General features: G+C 55.7%; 2 protein-coding genes across 2 annotated transcripts in view; both read right to left on the reverse strand.

The window, feature by feature from the left end:
- Positions 1 to 4,500: 4,500 nt before the first annotated feature.
- IRF2BPL (interferon regulatory factor 2 binding protein like) lies at positions 4,501 to 8,168 on the reverse strand. The gene has a single exon (XM_053474967.1). It carries the CDS (start codon positions 7,671 to 7,673, stop codon positions 5,586 to 5,588), a length of 2,088 nt encoding a protein of 695 aa, XP_053330942.1. The 5' UTR covers positions 7,674 to 8,168; the 3' UTR covers positions 4,501 to 5,585.
- A 5,599-nt stretch (positions 8,169 to 13,767) lies between these two features.
- LRRC74A (leucine rich repeat containing 74A) overlaps positions 13,768 to 18,143 on the reverse strand; it is a 23,512-nt gene continuing 19,136 nt past the window's right edge. Inside the window, exons 10-15 of the mRNA XM_053474327.1 lie at positions 16,985 to 17,179; positions 16,618 to 16,713; positions 15,689 to 15,832; positions 15,213 to 15,317; positions 14,473 to 14,558; positions 13,768 to 14,246 (exon numbers count right to left, since the gene is read on the reverse strand). Of these exons, the coding sequence (XP_053330302.1) occupies positions 13,871 to 14,246; positions 14,473 to 14,558; positions 15,213 to 15,317; positions 15,689 to 15,832; positions 16,618 to 16,713; positions 16,985 to 17,179 (1,002 nt within the window). The 3' untranslated portion in view covers positions 13,768 to 13,870. The remainder of the gene's footprint in view (positions 14,247 to 14,472; positions 14,559 to 15,212; positions 15,318 to 15,688; positions 15,833 to 16,617; positions 16,714 to 16,984; positions 17,180 to 18,143) is intronic.

The following is an 18,143-nucleotide window of genomic DNA, read 5'->3' on the forward strand; positions in this document are numbered from 1 at the left end:
GAGCTCCTCGTAACCGCATGCAGAGCATCTCACACCGGTACACGGAGCTCCCCGTAACCGCATGCAGAGCATCACACACCAGTACACAGAGCTCCCCATAACCGCATGCAGAGCATCTCACACCAGTACACGGAGCACCCCGTAACCGCATGCAGAGCATCTCACACACCGGTACACAGAGCTCCCCATAACCGCATGCAGAGCATCTCACACCAGTACACGGAGCACCCCGTAACCGCATGCAGAGCATCTCACACACCGGTACACAGAGCTCCCCATAACCGCATGCAGAGCATCACACACCAGTACACTGAGCTCCCCGTAACCGCATGCAGAGCATCTCACACCAGTACACGGAGCTCCCCATAACCGCATGCAGAGCATCTCACACCAGTACACGGAGCTCCCCATAACCGCATGCAGAGCATCTCACACCGGTACACAGAGCTCCCCGTAACCGCATGCAGAGCATCTCACACCAGTACACGGAGCTCCCCGTAACCGCATGCAGAGCATCTCACACCAGTACACTGAGCTCCCCGTAACCGCATGCAGAGCATCTCACACCAGTACACGGAGCTCCTCGTAACCGCATGCAAAGCATCTCACACTGGTACACGGAGCTCCCCGTAACCGCATGCAGAGCATTTCACACCGGTACACGGAGTTCCCCGTAACCGCATGCAGAGGATCTCACACACCGGTACACGGAGCTCCCCATAACCGCATGCAGAGCATCTCACACCAGTACACGGAGCTCCCCATAACCGCATGCAGAGCATCTCACACCAGTACACGGAGCTCCCCGTAACCGCATGCAGAGCATTTCACACCAGTACACGGAGCTCCCTTTAACCGCATGCAGAGCATCTCACATCGGTACACGGAGCTCCCCGTAACCGCATGCAGAGCATCTCACACCGGTACACGGAGCTCCCCGTAAACGCATGCAGAGCATCTCACACCGGTACACGGAGCTCCTCGTAACCGCATGCAGAGCATCTCACACCGGTACACGGAGCTCCCCGTAACCGCATGCAGAGCATCACACACCAGTACACAGAGCTCCCCATAACCGCATGCAGAGCATCTCACACCAGTACACGGAGCACCCCGTAACCGCATGCAGAGCATCTCACACACCGGTACACAGAGCTCCCCATAACCGCATGCAGAGCATCTCACACCAGTACACGGAGCTCCCCGTAACCGCATGCAGAGCATCTCACACCGGTACACGGAGCTCCCCGTAACCGCATGCAGAGCATCTCACACCGGTACACGGAGCTCCCCGTAACCGCATGCAGAGCATCTCACACCGGTACACAGAGCTCCCCGTAACCGCATGCAGAGCATCTCACACACCGGTACACGGAGCTCCCCATAACCGCATGTAGAGCATCTCACACCAGTACATGGAGCTTCCCGTAACTGCATGTAGAGCATCTCACACACCGGTACACGGAGCTCCCCATAACCGCATGCAGAGCATCTCACACCGGTACACAGAGTTCCCCGTAACCGCATGCAGAGCATCTCACACCGGTACACGGAGCTCCTCGTAACCGCATGCAGAGCATCTCACACACCGGTACACAGAGCTCCCCGTAACCGCATGCAGAGCATCTCACACCAGTACATGAAGCTTCCCGTAACCGCATGTAGAGCATCTCACACCCTCCTTGCTCTGTTTCTGTCCATGCAACTATGTGATGCACAACTGTTTACTCATTGTACTGCGCTGCAGAATACGATGGCGCTATATAAAGGGAGCAGCGCATGTCTGCAGACCTGGAGCTAGAAGGAGCAAGTCACCTGATTCCAAGGCTATATTACAAGTCAATAATAGGGCGAGGGGATCCCTGTTGCGTCACTGGCCAATAATAGGGCGAGGGGATCGCTTCGCGTTACCGGCCAATAATACGTCGAGGGCATCCCTGTTGCGTTACCAGCCAATAATAGGGCGAGGGGATCCCTGTCGCGTTACCGGCCAATAATACGTCGAGGGCATCCCTGTTGCGTTACCAGCCAATAATAGGGCGAGGGGATCCCTGTCGCGTTACCAGCCAATAATACGGCGAGGGCATCCCTGTTGCGTTACCAGCCAATAATAGAGTGAGAGGATCCCTGTCGCAATACCACAAAATAGGGCGAGAGGATCCCCGTTGTGTTACAGGCCAACAAGGCGTGAGGGGTGAGGGGATTCCTGTCGCATTACCGGCCAATAATAGGGTGAGGGGATCCCTGTCGTGTTACTGGCCAATAATAGGGCAAAGGGATACCTGTCGCCTAACCGGTTTAATAATAGGGCGATGGGTAAAACAAAAGCCTGCAACACTGTATTACCAGCCACGTATACCCCTCACCGAGCTCCAGGAATATCTGGACAAAGAGCCTCTACCTATGAGCAGGGTCATGGATAAGTGAAACAGCCTCCCAGCAGAAGTGGTAGAGGGTAATACAGTGAGGGTATTAAACATGCATGAGATAGGCATATGGCTCCTGAATCTAACACGAGCCCAACGACTGAATAAGTCTTTACAGAGCAGACGGGGGTAATGTTTGTGTGTGATGCGTCACGCTGCGCAGGCAGACATTTTGAGCGCCCGCGCCTGCGCACGGGGAGGTAGAAGCTCCAAAATGCCATTAAATGGATCAGGAGCCAAACTACACAAAGTGACGCGCCCGAAGTCTGCACGGATTGGCTGCGGATAGAATTTCCACCCAATGGGAATAATCTCAGCAGTGCTGTCAGCTGTTTCTAGGCAGAGACAGAAGAGTGCATTCAGAAGATGGACAGCCTGGCAGAGCCGACGGAATGGCTGCCGGTGCGACGGGTGCGTGCCGCGCTCAGCTGCCTGAGGCACCCGGCTCTGGGGTGGGGGTGTCCGGAGCTGCCCCAGCTGATGGCGCATCTGCCGTTCGTTGTTACGGGGAGAGGTCACACACCCTTTTGTGTTGAGGTTTTCAGTACCCCGGCGCACGGCATAACATTTCGTCATTCTACCCGCCTTTACAGTGACGCTCTCTATAAACGAAAAATAACGAGTAGCCCACCATGCTTTTAACCCCCCCCGTAATAAACTGCCTGCTTCCTGTCCGGGTTAAGGCGCGTCTGGATGAAGACGCCATCTTATTATTACTGAGTTAGTGTTTGTATTAACCCCTTCTCTCCAGGGAATGTTTAATCCTGGGGCGACTCGCGCAGGCGCAGAGGGTCCACTAACCCTTGCCCTAAATGCCCCGTGTCCCTGACTTGAGGCGTTGCATTAGCTCAGGTGTAATACAAAGCCCCCTCCCCCACCAGGGGACTCTAAGGAGGCACTTTCTGTAAATGCCCCTCTCCCCCCCTCCTCGGGCTGTCAGCTGCGCGTGACACAGGCGCGTTCCCGCAGACATGCGCGGCCCTCTCCACGGTCGGGGGCAGATTATCAGAGCGAAGATGGAAGGGGAAGCGATGACCGGAAGCAGTAAACCCCCCAGGAGGAGGGAATATGAAGGAGGGGGGATGGGCAACAGGCGGTTGGAAAACGCTTAGTCAGCGTCTGCCGCCTGCATCCACCCAAAACAGTACTGGGAATACCGCCCAGGGCCATACTGGTGTCATCTACCCCTGGGACAACACCAGGGAGTGTAAGCAATTATTCCTCCCCAGTCCTGCTTCACATGGGGGGGTGTCAGGGGCACCTGCTTGTTCTGCAGCCTCCGGGGGCATTTCTTTACCTGGAGGGGCAGAACGCCAAGATAAGGAAAAGCAGGGTGAGATTAATGGCGGGGGGACGCAATAACAGGGCTACTGAACAGCCTGCAGGACCCGGTACAGGAAGCCCATGGCTAGCTGGTCCCCGGAGGCAATCGGGACACGGGCTGGGCTTGTATACAGAGGCAGGGGAGAGCCGAGGGCACATGCTACCGGGGCAAACGGGTCGAGACAGGAATCTGCTTGAATACGGGGTTAACCCAATGCCTCCACAGAGAGCCCGGGCAGAAAAGTTTAATGCCGCGTTCCACCTTTCGGGTTTCGTTTTAGCCCACAGCGGGACAGCGCGAGACTCGAGGTCACATCCAACCTTAATCAGTCTGCCTCGTTGGATTCAGGAGCCATATGCCTAAACCTGCGCATGTTTACATTTCCGTTTATTTAAAGCTTCACATCTAATCCTCTGACCCTCTCGTGTTAAGATCCCGGCCTCTGGTTGTAACATTTCTGCTCCTTAGGAATCTCCATCGCTCCTGTAACGTATTTAGGAGGGAGAGGCCAGCAAAAGATGGAGGGAGATAGACGAGGAACGTTGTGAAAGGAGGGAGTATGGAAAGAGTGAGGAAAGGCCGTGGCGAGAGGCCAAGTCACGGAGGGACTGCAAACACAGAATTAGAGGGAGCTTGGAAAGATGGCGCAGAGAGCGAATGTGAGCCAATGGAGGGACTGTGCAGCAGGACTCGAGGGCACAGGGGGTCAATATACAACCACATAAAAAGCAGCAACCAATCACAACACAGTAATATGAATCAGATTTATTACAATGTAATCAGCTCCAAGGCACATAACAGTGGTCTGTCATACTACAGAAATGTATTCTGGACAAAGAGAAAAGTTTATCCCCCGAAATGTACAGACAGCGACTGCTCTACTGCTTAAAGCCTCCGTGCGCCACCAAAAATAACCCTTTACTGGCCAGATCCATCCCTGCCAGCACTCAACAGGTTAACCCGACTGGCCTGGCATTCCGTAGACCTGCAGCGACCTGCGATCGGCTAATTACACGGATTACAGACACCCACCCGCGTTATCGGGGCAAAAGCTCGACATAGAGGGGGAGGTAAGTGTGCGGAGGCACGCCCGCCCGCCCCGGGGCATTTTACACTCTGTTACCGTCTGCCCAGGGGCCGGGACAGAAGTGCGAACATTTACAAAAAAAAAAAAAAAAGTCACACCCGCAGCATCGCTAAGTGCTATAAACCTTTACCCAGTGGTCACAGCGCCACGAAAGCCGATAAAAAAGGAAAATAGAAAGAACACATAGTATCCCGCGTCACCCAATCATGTCACCTGTTACATCAGCGGTGCCTCAAAATACTGAAACACCCACAAAACCGAGGGTCTGTACATAAGACTAAAGTATGTGACGGTGCAGCCCGACAGTCTCTCCCCGCGCCGGCCCGCTCCACGTCGGGGGCAACAGTCCCGGCCGGCGGCAACAAAACTCCAGCAAAAGTTACTCCTCAGCGGGAAAAACGTGGCAAGCTGTTCAGTTCCGTGGTCTGAGGAGCCAAACCATCCCCCACCCGCCACTTCCCTCCGACGGCTCTGCCGCTCGCCGGCCTCCATTTTATATTCGCAGACTAGTGAGGGATCCTTCAGGGACTGGAAGAAACCGCAGTGGGTGGCTGCGCACAACTAAATATTCAATCTAAAGCCACGTGTGTGCGCACGCTCTGCTGTGGCCCCTGTCCCGGGAGCCTGTCCTTGGGCTGTAGGTTATAAATGAGGAGCTGTACAGATACATTAATGAGACGAGGAAACCCCTCGCCAAAAAATAGAGGGGGGGAAAAATGGTGTCTATGGCAACCGCCGCCTGCTTGGCTTAAGGGTCTCTTTCCTTTTTCACCTTGACATCCCCCGCCAGGATGGTGGCAATTTCTCCCTGCATGAAAGCCCAGGGCACGTTGGAACCAACCAGCGGGCACTTCTCGCCACTAGGACAGTAGACCTCCCCGGTGGCCCCCTGGGCCTTGATACTCTCGCGGGAGCAGGGGAAGCAGAATTTGTGGCTGGGCACGGATGGGCACTGGACAAAGTGCGTATCCTCCAGACGCTCGTGGCAAATGGTGCAGCACAGGGGGCCGCTGTTGGCCATGGGTGAATCGGGAATGTTTTGGGGATGCACTTGGTCCATTCCCGGATGAGGGGCTCCCCCAGCAGAGGCCACCTGGAGGCTCAGCTCCGCCGACCCTGCTCCATTGCGAGAGTTCAGACGCCTCTGGCCGGTGACCGAGGCGGGAGAAACCGGGCTGCTGCTGTTCCTGCGGGCGGACGAAGTGGTGGAGTGCACGGCGGGCCCCCCACCGGTCTGGCCGTCCTTGGGGGAGTGTGCAGTTCCCAAAGTGTCTGTCACAGACTGCAATGCTGCCATGGGAGACGGCCCGTTCGGTGGGGCGCTCTCAGGTGGGGTGGTTCGCTGTGGGTGCCCAGGGCCGAGAGGTGGGGGAGGCGGTGGAGGAGCGGGGCCTCCGTATGCCGTAGCTGAAGATGAAGACGATGGGGCTCCCCCGGCAGCTAAGCTCAGCTGCTTTATGCCGTCAGGCTGTCCAGTTATCCACATCTGTCCCTCAGCAGAGTCTGGTTCTGGGGAGGCCTTGCGCTTCCTCACGCCGCCTCTAGCCTGGCTGCTCCCTCCGGCAGAAGACGCGGCGGCGGCCGCAGCAGCCAGGGCCCGGGGCAGATTTACTAACGCGCTGGGCAGCATGGGGCAGCCCGGGTCGAGGTACGGCTGGGGCAGCATGTCTGCTCCTACCATCTCCTTGAAGAAGCGCACGGACTCCGGCAGCAGGTCCCCCAGTAGGCGCCAGTCCCCGGAGCCGTGCTTCCTCTCGTACTCCAGGTACTTAAAGCCGGACGACAAGCCGCGGCCAAAGTCTTTCATGCAATCTTGGTACATCTGCTTAGCGACGCCTGAGGCGGAGCTGAACACGTTGAGCGAGCCGCTGGGGTATTCCACAAACAGCTTCAGCTCGTAATCCAGGAGCCCCGGCTTGGACGCCGCGTCGAAGGCAAAGACTCGCCCCAGCAGAGTGTGGTCCTTTTTGAAACGGACGTCAAAGGGGGTGCAGCTGGACAGGGTGAGCAGGGTGTCGCGCACGGGTTTGGGCTTGCTGGCCCATTCCTCTGCCCTGTTCCGCAGGCTCTCAGTCAGCTCAGACAGAGCCTCGCTGTTCCTCTGCTTCTCCTTGAGCTCCCTTTCCTGGTCTGTGCTGGACACGGAGCCCGGGCGTTTCGGGTCCCCTGAAGAAGAGGCTGAAGGGGGTGCTGGGCCGCTCAGGCCACTGGAGCCGACAGGACCCCTTCCCAGAACATGTGGAGCCCCTGAGGAGGAGGCTGTTGGGGGGCCGTTTAGCAGGGTCTGGGGGAGCAGGTTTGGGGGCACGCTCAGCTGCCCAGGCCCCAGCTGGGGGATAAGTCCATGTCCTGAGCGCCCCCGGGAGTTGGGGCTCTGGCGGTTCAGCTCTGGGGGGCCATCCTCCCCCGGCTTTGGAAATCCGTTGAGGCCGTTGGGGAGCCGGGCAGCAGTCAGGGTGTACTCGAAGCGGCCCCTGTCGCTAGGCAGTCCGTAACGCTCCAGGCCAGAAGCAGCCGCCTTGGCTGCTCCATCCAGATGGTTGAGCTGCGCCGTGTCCTTGGCCGTCAGGGCTGCCTGGACTGCCGGGTGCTGCTTGGCTGCTCCTCCTGAGCCGGGCCCCTGTGGCCCAGGGGAGCGTCCATCCTGAAAGCCGTGGCTGCGCTTCAGCTGGCGGGCTGTGTCGATGACGAACTCAATGCGGTCGGCACCCTCGTAGTTGACGCAGCCACGGCACACGGGCTCGGTGAAGTCCCAGATCATGGCCCATGGCATGCGCGGCAGGTCACACAGGTAACAGGACTGCCGGCGTGAGGAGGAGACCTGGGCTGCTGACATGTTGGCGAGGGCAGCCCACGCGTGGCTGAGGGCAGCTCAGGGTGAGGGGACCATGCAGTGGCTGCTCTGGAGGTGGAAACTCTCCGTGCGTGGGGGCGGTAAGGTCGGTAGGACTCCCGGTACAGGCGCTTGTGCTCCGGTCCGCGCCGGCCGTGCTCTGCCTCGCTCTCCTGCGCTTCTCTGCAAGCCGCAGCCCGCCCGGAGCGCGCACAAACAGGGACGCGCGCTCTCCGTCACGCAGGGCAGGGACAACGTGCGCGACACCGCCTTCCGTGATGACGCGGCGCTAGCCGGGGAATGCCACCTGGCCGTGACGTCACTGGACCGAAGACGGCTTCGAGCGGCAAAGACTAAGGGACCCGGGCCGGTGCGGTGAGCGCTGAGTCCCGTAGAAGATGAACAGAGGTCGCGCCGAGTCTCTAGCGTTTAGCGCTCGCTCTCACAAACATGTTGCGTCGATGAGTGAGCAGCGCGCCTGCGCAAGAGTCCCCGCCCCACGGCAGCGTCCCCTCCCACCTGCGCGCGCCTTCTGCGGGCCGTGTGCACACGTGTGTGATTCCGGCCACGTGACTCTCGTGTGCTGCCCTAGCCCGTGTGAGTCGGGACATGTACATGTATGTGCAGCATGTATGTGCTCACACGGTATGCTCTCGGTCCCTTATTAAAAGCAGGAGACGAGCCAATAGGGATTGGCGTTGGGTCCTTGACAAGGGCCACCGGGAGTCTTTGGAGCCACCAAACGTGTGGTCCAGACCTGGGCCGTAACGGGTTAAATTCATATGACTGCAAATCTACCTAATCCCCCTTCACTTTTGCCCCAGCTGTAGCAAATAAACGGCCTGCTTCCCGCACCGAGAGGCCGTTATAACGTCACCTTGTGTCACGTATGTGAAGTGGCGCCCAGGGGCTTGCGGTATCAGAGTGACCTCGCAGTGTACATGGCGTGACACATCACCCTGCGCAGGGTGGCAGGGTACAACAAATGGTTCCGCTGGGGCAGATGAGCCCTGTGTGCAGGCGCGAGCTCACACAACGTCTCCCCGGGGTGGCACCGCAGTCTGCTTTCGTGTTGCGAAACGTGGCCTCTGACCCACTTTCTGTGTGCGGTGACATACGTGATGTGGCAAAATCTGAGGGTATTGTCCTCAGAGGGCGAGAAGGCTGAGGGTGTTGCCCTTGGAGGGCAAGAAGGCTGAGGGTATTGCCCTCGGAGGGTGAGTGGTTCTCATTCTTGGCACTTGCGTGCCCCCTTTACACGCGTGTTGCAGCAGACTACACGGGTTTATTCAGCTGAATTGCTACGGATCAGGACCTCGCTCATCGGGCCGCCCCGGGGTCACCCGCGCCGGGTGTGAGGTGGCTCAGGGCCGCTGACGCTGCGGCACAATCTCACGTTTGCCACTGCTGGCCAGATTGAGCACTGCTTAGTGAAGCCGGCCCACATGATTATTTACATGCAAGCAGAGAGTGTGGGTGCAGCACAAGGCGTGTGAGCTGCTGTCCTCAGGAGTCTCTTCCTGGTGTGACGTTTAAATGACTCACTTGTTAATCATGACCTGGGTGTAAAGTGGAGGCTAGCCTCGGGGTGCGGGTGGAGGGTTTGAGTGGCGTGTGATACTCGTAGCGCTCAGTGTTCGGGGCATGTGTGAGCGAGGGGCGTGTGCGCCCAGGGCTGCGTGTGCGTGTTCAGGGCCGGCCTTCGGCTGACTGGCGCACACCCCGTCCTACATAACACAATATTACAAAACAACACGCTCGTCCCTGGTGTGTACTCGGTACCGCTGTGCAGCGCGCTCAGCCATGCCTCACAGCTGAAGTGCCGCTAATGCTGTGGCTTTTCCAACATAGAAACAGAGCTTTCAGGACCTCAGAGGTCTCCTCTACAGATGGAAATGCGGTTGTATGAGAGATAGGCAGGAATAAGGTTACAAGAAGGCACTTGGTATTGGTGGGCACTCTGTATCAGATAGGTGGGGGTTACAGGGAGGCTGCGGGTATCGCGGAGGCTGTGTATTTGAGGGGAGCCATGGGTATGCAGTGCCCCCCCGGGGGGCTGCGGGTATGCAGTGCCCCCCCAGCGGGGCCGCCGTGCCGTATATGTGTAGTCATTTCAGGGCTGTGTTACACTGGGCTGGACGCCTTTGGGGTTTGGGCAGACATCCAGCAAAGGATTCTGGGAGTCCAGCTCAGCTTAGACTTGGCGCCCAGCCAGCCCCCTCCCCCCCAATACACCCCATGGATGCCTTCCCTTGTTTCCATGGAGACCTGGAGCTGAGTGCAATCTGACTCCACCCCTGTAAAACACAGGAATTTAACCCCTTCCAACCCCCTCCCCCAGCCTCAGTGCACTGCATCTTACCATTTTCCAGGCAGGAAACAGTTAACCTGCATCTTACTGTGTTCTAGAAACTTCCTTCCATAATTGTTGCCCAATGTATCTCAATGCAAGCCCTGTGTAACACGACAACCCCGTGACAACAACATGTTAACCCCTGACTCGCACCTTCACAACCTTCAACTGACATGTGAAAACACGCAACACGCTAAGGTTAAAGAACACGTTAAATTCCTGCTGCAACTGTCTCAAAACATCAATGAAATGTCAACACAACACGCATGCACACATGCATACACACACTCATATACTCTCACACACACGCATACTCTCGCACACATACATACTCTCTTACACACATACTCTCGCACACATACATACTCTCTCGCACACACACACTCTCTCAGCACACAAACACTCCCACATCCCTGGAATCCGTCTCACATGATCGCTTGTTATTGCCTGTTCTTTCATGGCCACCATGTGTCAGAATAAGAGAAGGGGGGGTGGAAAAGTTGGAGGAGGAAAGGGGAGCCGCCTGCAGTGTATGGAGAGAGAGGCATGCGGGGAATGGAGAGTGGGGAGGGAGGAGGAGAGACAGGTCGAGGTTGGTGAGAATGTGGAGAGTGGGGAGGGCGGAGGAGAGAGAGGTCTAGGCTGTGGAGGGAGAGCCTTGAGCTGTGCAGACAGGGTGGGGGAGGCTCCGGTTAACCCCTTGTAACCTGTGCTGCCTCTCATCTGGAATCCATGGCTGGAGCGTAGTACAGAGCACCCCCCGGGCTTCATCCCGGAATTAAATGGATTTTTATTTGGATTTCATGTAACGGAGACACAAAAATTGTCTGAATCGGTGAAATTAAGACAATAACTTAAACCGTTAAAGCCCTGCGTGTAGAATGAAGTCACATCGTTAGTTAAAGTCCGCCTGTGTGCCGTCTGAGGGTCACGTGATCACAGAACATATATATATATATATATATATATATATATATATTATATTATATATATTATATATACACACCTGTTCTGAAGGGCCCCACCAAGCGAGTGGCCCCCGTGAAGCCCGAGGAGCTCCCACACAGCTCGGGGACGCAGTCATGGAGAAGCGGATCCCGCGGAGCCGTTACATCCATTACTGAGACACAGAAAGAATATGGCCGCCCGCCGAAACCCCCCCACCGGGCAACGAATGATACAAACCCCAAAAATCCACTTTAATTCCAGGCTGTAATGCAACAAAAAATGTCCAGGGGGGTGGTGGATACTTTTGTATTGTAACCATAGTAACAGTTGATGAGGTTTTAGGGAGCCCCGTGCCCCAAACAGCCCCATGCGGGTCGCACGTCGGCCATTTTGTTTCCAGGGCATGACCATTTCCCATGTCACTGAGCAGCGTGTGCACCGGTGTGTGGGACATATAAACTCACTGAAGGGAATCACATCTCGCGTGTACATGCGCCAGTCAGTAACGGGTGACGTGATAAAATGGCTGACTCGTCGCCCCAACTACCTGGTGCTGCCTCGCCCTGACGCCGAGAGTGCCGGGTATCCGTGTCGTGTTCTCGCTGTATAAGTGATAGCGTTGAGGACCCGTGTCTCGCGGCCCACGAGTCTAGACGTTAAAGCATGGGTTAATAGAGCCCACGGTTCTAGATGAAGCCGGTTCTGACATATTTGGCGGACGCTCCAAACCCATGACTCAAATATCCCCGGCTGAACCGCGCCGGCTGAGGGTGGAGCTCCATCTCCTGGCAGCCTCGGCGAGCACAGGGACCGCTTCCAGCCCTGACGGGAATCCTAAAACCGTCCCCTTCCAGAATAAGGAAAACGCTGGTGGGGCGGAAAAGGCGTGTGAGACGCGCTATGAGGTTAAAATACATTTTCGCAGGAATTTAACTGATGAGAAAGATTAAAATCCATAAATAAATTCTCCCGATGCGTTCATCGCTATTATTTAAAGAAAAGTTTTGGTAAAATGAGAACCCCAGGAGCCGCCATCGCTGCACCTTGACACAGAGAGAAAAACAGGGTGAGGAGGGCAAGTAGAGGAGGAAGTGGAGAGAAGAGCACATGAAGGCCGATGAAAAGAGAAACAAAGAGAGAAGGACTTCGAGAAAAGAGCAAAAAAAGACGGCTAGTAGTGAGATGAGCACAAAAGAGAAGCATTGGAGAAAGTGGCAAAGGGCCAATAGCAGGGAGAGAAGGGCAAATACAGAAGAACAGGGAGAAGAGGCGATGGCAGCGAGAGAAGGGCAAAGAGAGAAGAACAAGGAGAAGAGGCGATGGCAGCGAGAGAAGGGCAAAGAGAGAACAGGGAGAAGAGGTGATGGCAGGGAGAGAAGGGCAAAGAGAGAAGAACAATGAGAAGAGGTGATGGCAGGGAGAGAAGGGCAAAGAGAGAAGAACAAGGATAAGAGGTGATAGCAGCAAGAGAAGGGCAAAGAGAGAACAGGGAGAAGAGGCGATGGCAGCGAGAGAAGGGCAAAGAGAGAAGAACAAGGAGAAGAGGCGATGGCAGCGAGAGAAGGGCAAAGACAGAAGAACAAGGAGAAGAGGCGATGGCAGCGAGAGAAGGGCAAAGAGAGAAGAACAAGGAGACGAGGCGATGGCAGCGAGAGAAGGGCAAAGAGAGAACAGGGAGAAGAGGTGATGGCAGGGAGAGAAGGGCAAAGAGAGAAGAACAATGAGAAGAGGTGATGGCAGGGAGAGAAGGGCAAAGAGAGAAGAACAAGGATAAGAGGTGATAGCAGCAAGAGAAGGGCAAAGAGAGAACAGGGAGAAGAGGCGATGGCAGCGAGAGAAGGGCAAAGAGAGAAGAACAAGGAGAAGAGGCGATGGCAGCGAGAGAAGGGCAAAGACAGAAGAACAAGGAGAAGAGGCGATGGCAGCGAGAGAAGGGCAAAGAGAGAAGAACAAGGAGACGAGGCGATGGCAGTGAGAGAAGGGCAAAGAGAGAAGAACAAGGAGACGAGGCGATGGCAGCGAGAGAAGGTCAAAGACATAAGAACAGGAAAGCGATTGGCCCATGTAATCATCACTTATTATAATATTGTGTGATCAGAACTTTTACTGCAGCATAGAGGGTCTTTGAAGGGGTTTAAATATGAGGCGAGATAAGGGCAAAGAGAGACACAGGAAGAGAAACGCAAACATGGGAGATCAAGGAGAGAAAGACAGAAAAAAGGGGAGAAGAACAGAGAGAAGCAGATGAGGAGAAAAGAAAGGAAGAGAGAGAAGCAAGGAGAGGAGGGCAAGGAACGACAGGTTGGAGGCCGTGGAGCGGAATGCTGTCCCCCCAAATCACAAATGGTGCCAAATAACAATATGGGAAGTCTGTGGCCTAATCTGTGTCCGAAGCCCCCCCCCCCCAGGCTGCGGTTTTATGCGGAAGGCATCGATGCCGGTGGAACCTCACTGCCACCCGGTGGTGTCGGGAGTCAGCGCATTCCCAGCAGGTACTATTTAAAAGCCCCCCTCAGGGGTAGGAATATTGGGTTAGTCCTCCCTGTATCACTTACCATGCATTTCACCCACTGAACCTCTCCTGCACTCTAAAGCCGTCTCCGGACCCCACTACAGCCGTCTCCGGACCCCACTAAAGCTGTCTCCTGCACTCTAAAGCCGTCTCCGGACCCCACTAAAGCCGTCTCCGGACCCCACTAAAGCCGTCTCCGGACCCCACTAAAGCCGTCTCCGGACCCCACTAAAGCCATCTCTAACCCAAAATGTGCAACGACGACACAAACCGGAAACGCAGAATGCAAGCCACAAAAATCCGTTTTATTACATTCCCACACACACGTTCATTACACGCTGCCGTTTACACGCATTAGGTGCTTTCACGCTCGCCTATAGTACCCCATCAGGGTCCATGCCCCTTCCCTGAGTGCGGGGGGCTGGGGGGCTCGGAGAGGCACTGGGAGCCCAGACTGGTCTGTGAGCTGTAATAGCACTCAGTCTCCAGGCTTCCCTCGACGAGGTCGCTCTGGCTGAGGATGGCTTTAGTCTCTCCCTCCTGGCACCAGGAACTCAGCAGAGCGGCAGAGACACGGCAAGAGCCTGCGCTGCCACCGGGTGCCACTTTAGAAGGTAGTGGAGGACTCAAGGCCCTGACTGCCGTGTGAAAGGAGCGCAGGGCCCGCTCACTGCGCTGTCTCTCCTGCCGCTCCTGGATCTCCTTCTGGCGCAGCTTCTCCCGCTGCTTTCTCACCATCTTCTTCCGAGAGTCCACAAGGTCCCTGAAGAGTTTAATACAGTGAGGGGGTTAAACATGCGCAGGTGAGATGTACGGCTTCTGAATGTAAGATGAGACCAACGACGGATTAAGGTTTCAGTCTTTACAGACTAGACGGGCCGAAATGAGACCACTGAGATTCTGAGCTGAAAACATGGCTGCCGTCCAGCCGTTATTTTACCAGCAAAACTGACCCCAACCTCATTCCCTGCAAATAAGCGCACACTCACCTGTAGTCCACACTCCCTGTCTGCTCTTTGTCCAGAGTTTGTAGCAAAATCTCCATCTGCTCCCCATCCAGGGGTATCCCAGCCATCTGCGCAAGAAACCATTAGGAGACCTGACACGCCCCCTATACGTGCCTGATCCCAAACTCTACACCTGACACGCCCCCTATATGTGCCCGATCCCAAACTGTACACCTGACACGCCCCCATACGTGCCTGATCCCAAACTCTACACCTGACACGCCCCCTATATGTGCCCGATCCCAAACTGTACACCTGACACACCCCCTATACGTGCCTGATCCCAAACTCTACACCTGACACCCCCCCTATACGTGCCTGATCCCAAACTCTACATCTGACACGCCCCCTATATGTGCCCGATCCCAAACTGTACACCTGACACACCCCCTATACGTGCCTGATCCCAAACTCTACACCTGACACGCCCCCTATATGTGCCCGATCCCAAACTGTACACCTGACACACCCCCTATACGTGCCTGATCCCAAACTCTACACCTGACACGCCCCCTATACGTGCCTGATCCCAAACTCTACACCTGACGCCCCCTATATGTGCCTGATCTGACCCAATACATCTGGACTTCCCAGAACTCCTGTAGTGCATATGACTCCTTGCCCTTGTGTATAGAAATCCTACCCAATAACTGCAACCCCTGTATACCCACCCCAGTTTACCCCAGCCGGCCCAAATCCACCCCGTGCTGGTCACCGCTCACCGAGATGTGTCTGCAGAAGTCACCGACCGGTATCCTCAAACTGCCATCTTTATCCATGTTCTTGTAGAAGTCCAGGAGCCGCAGTTTGTGCTCATCCAGGTAATTCTGGCCCCAAGTAAAAGTACCCCATGAGAGAGGGAGGGGGGATAGAGAGAAAGATATGGGGGGGGGGGGTGGGAGGCAGAAAGTTCAATTTTGTTCCTGGACTCACACACATGTCACGTGTTACTGACCTGTGCATGTAAAGTGCAGTGCAAGGGAGCAATAAAAGCCCCCCTCCATGAGTTTATACCCCCCACACACAACCTGCAGGGGGCAATAACATGGGAATTGTTCCAAGTGACCCAAATTGGAACAGGAAGTGTTCTTGTGAAAAGTTTAGAATATGGTGTCATCACCATGGCGACCAAAGGAATTTTCCTGCAGACTGTTCTCTTCATCCCATTGGCTGCCATAACTCCCGGTCCCCTCATTACCTGAATGACCTTCATGGGGTCGGGACGCCGTGCCGGTTGCTTCTTGGTGAATCCCTGCTTTCCGGCGTACAGAACCCTCAGCGCTGGCCGGCAGAGGCTGGCGGCATCCAGGAGGCTGAGGAACTGGGGGTTCACAAGGACGCTCTAAAGAGACACACGTAGTGAGGTAACAACAGCCCCTCCCATCACCTCCCTGTAACCCCTCCTATTACTCCATATACCCCCCTGTAACCCCTCCTATTACTCCATATACCCCCCTGTAACCCCTCCTATTACTCCATATACCCCCTGTAACCCCTCCTATTACTCTATATACCCCCTGTAACCCCTCCTATTACTCCATATACCCCCCTGTAACCCCTCCTATTACTCCATATACCCCCTGTAACCCCTCCTATTACTCTATATACCCCCTGTAACCCCTCCTATTACTCTATATACCCCCTGTAACCCCTCCTATTACTCCATATACCCCCCTGTAACCCCTCCTATTACTCCATATACCCCCTGTAACGCCTCCTATTACTCCATATACCCCCGTAACTCCTCCTATTACTCCATATACCCCCCGTAACTCCTCCTATTACTCCATATACCCCCTGTAACCCCTCCTATTACTCCATATACCCCGTAACTCCTCATATTACTCCATATACCCCCCATAACTCCTCCTATTACTCCATATACCCCCTGTAACCCCTCCTATTACTCCATATACCACCCTGTAACTCCTCCCATTACTCCATATACCCCCTGTAACTCTTCCTATTACTCCATATACCCCCTGTAACCCCTCCTATTACTCCATATACCCCCCTGTAACTCCTGCTATTACTCCATATACCCCTCCCTATAACACCTCCGGTTACTCCATATACCCCTCCCTAAAACCCCTCCGGTTACTCCATATAACATCTGCTCTCACTCACAGACATGTCTAGTTCTTCCATCTTGTTTTCTGGCCTTTTGGTTATTGAGGTCAGGAGGAAGACGGCGCCCTCTACAGTCAGGGGGTTTCTAGAGATCTGCGAAAAAACACCAGCTGAAAAACTGTCTGTCATCTGTCTGTCGTGGGCCGGTGGCAGGTGTCTGTCTGTCTGTCATGGGCCGGTGGCAGGTGTCTGTCTGTTTGCCGTGGGCCAGTGGCAGGTGTCTGTCTGTCGTGGGCCGGTGGCAGGTGTCTCTCTGTCTGTCGTGGGCCGGTGGCAGGTGTGTGTCTGTCTGTCATGGGCCGGTGTCTGTCTCTCGCTGTAGCGTGTCATAATCTGTCTCTCGCTGTAGCGTGTCCTCTGTCACCTTGAGGACACGGAGGCTCTCGTTGGCCTCCAGGCCTTTACACAGCAGCCGTGCGCCCTCGTTGCCGATCCGGTTGCAGCTGATGTCCAGGTGCCGGAGAGACCCGTTGGCCTTCAGAGCTTCGCCGAGGGCGAGAGCGCCTTCATTACCGAAGCCGTTGTGGGACAGGTTTAGTACCCTGAGCGAGTCACTGACCTGCGCAGGAGCAGAGAAGGCGTCATGAAACTAAACGGCAAAACAATCACTTTCTACGTCTGCCTCACCACATGTACCCCCAGCACATGTACCCCCAGCCTCATCACATACAGCCCCAGCCTCACATGTACCCCCAGCCTCACCACATACAGCCCCAGCCTCACCACATGTACCCCAGCACATGTACCCCTAGCCTCCCTGTGTATCCCCAGCCTCACCACTTGTACCCCAGCCTCACCACATGTACCCCAGCCTAACCACATGTACCCCCAGCCTCATCACATGTACCCCCAGCACATGTACCCCAGCCTCACATGTACCCCCAGCCTCACATGTACCCCCAGCACATGTACCCCAGCCTCACCACATGTACCCCCAGCACATGTACCCCAGTCTCACCACATGTACCCCCAGCCCCACCACATACAGCCCCAGCCTCACCACATATAGCCCCAGCACATGTACCCCTAGCCTCCCTGTGTATCCCCAGCCTCACCACATGTACCCCAGCCTAACCACATGTACCCCCAGCCTCATCACATGTACCCCCAGCACATGTACCCCAGCCTCACCACATACAGCCCCAGCCTCACCACATGTACCCCCAGCCTCATCACATGTACCCCCAGCCTCATCACATACAGCCCCAGCCTTACCACATGTACCCCCAGCACATGTACCCCCAGCCTCACCACATGTACCCCAAGCCTCATAACATGTACCCCAGCCTCACCACATGTACCCCCAGCCTCACCACATGTACCCCTAGCCTCCATGTGTACCCCCAGCCTCACCACATGTACCCCCAGCCTCATCACATGTACCCCCAGCACATGTACCCCCAGCCTCACCACATACAGCCCCAGCCTCACCACATGTACCCCCAGCAGATGTACCCCCAGCCTCATCACATGTACCCACAGTACATGTACCCCAAGCCTCCCTGTGTACCCCCAGCCTCATC

Source organism: Spea bombifrons, chromosome 9 (assembly GCF_027358695.1).
Source record: "Spea bombifrons isolate aSpeBom1 chromosome 9, aSpeBom1.2.pri, whole genome shotgun sequence".
Lineage (NCBI taxonomy): Eukaryota > Metazoa > Chordata > Amphibia > Anura > Pelobatidae > Spea > Spea bombifrons.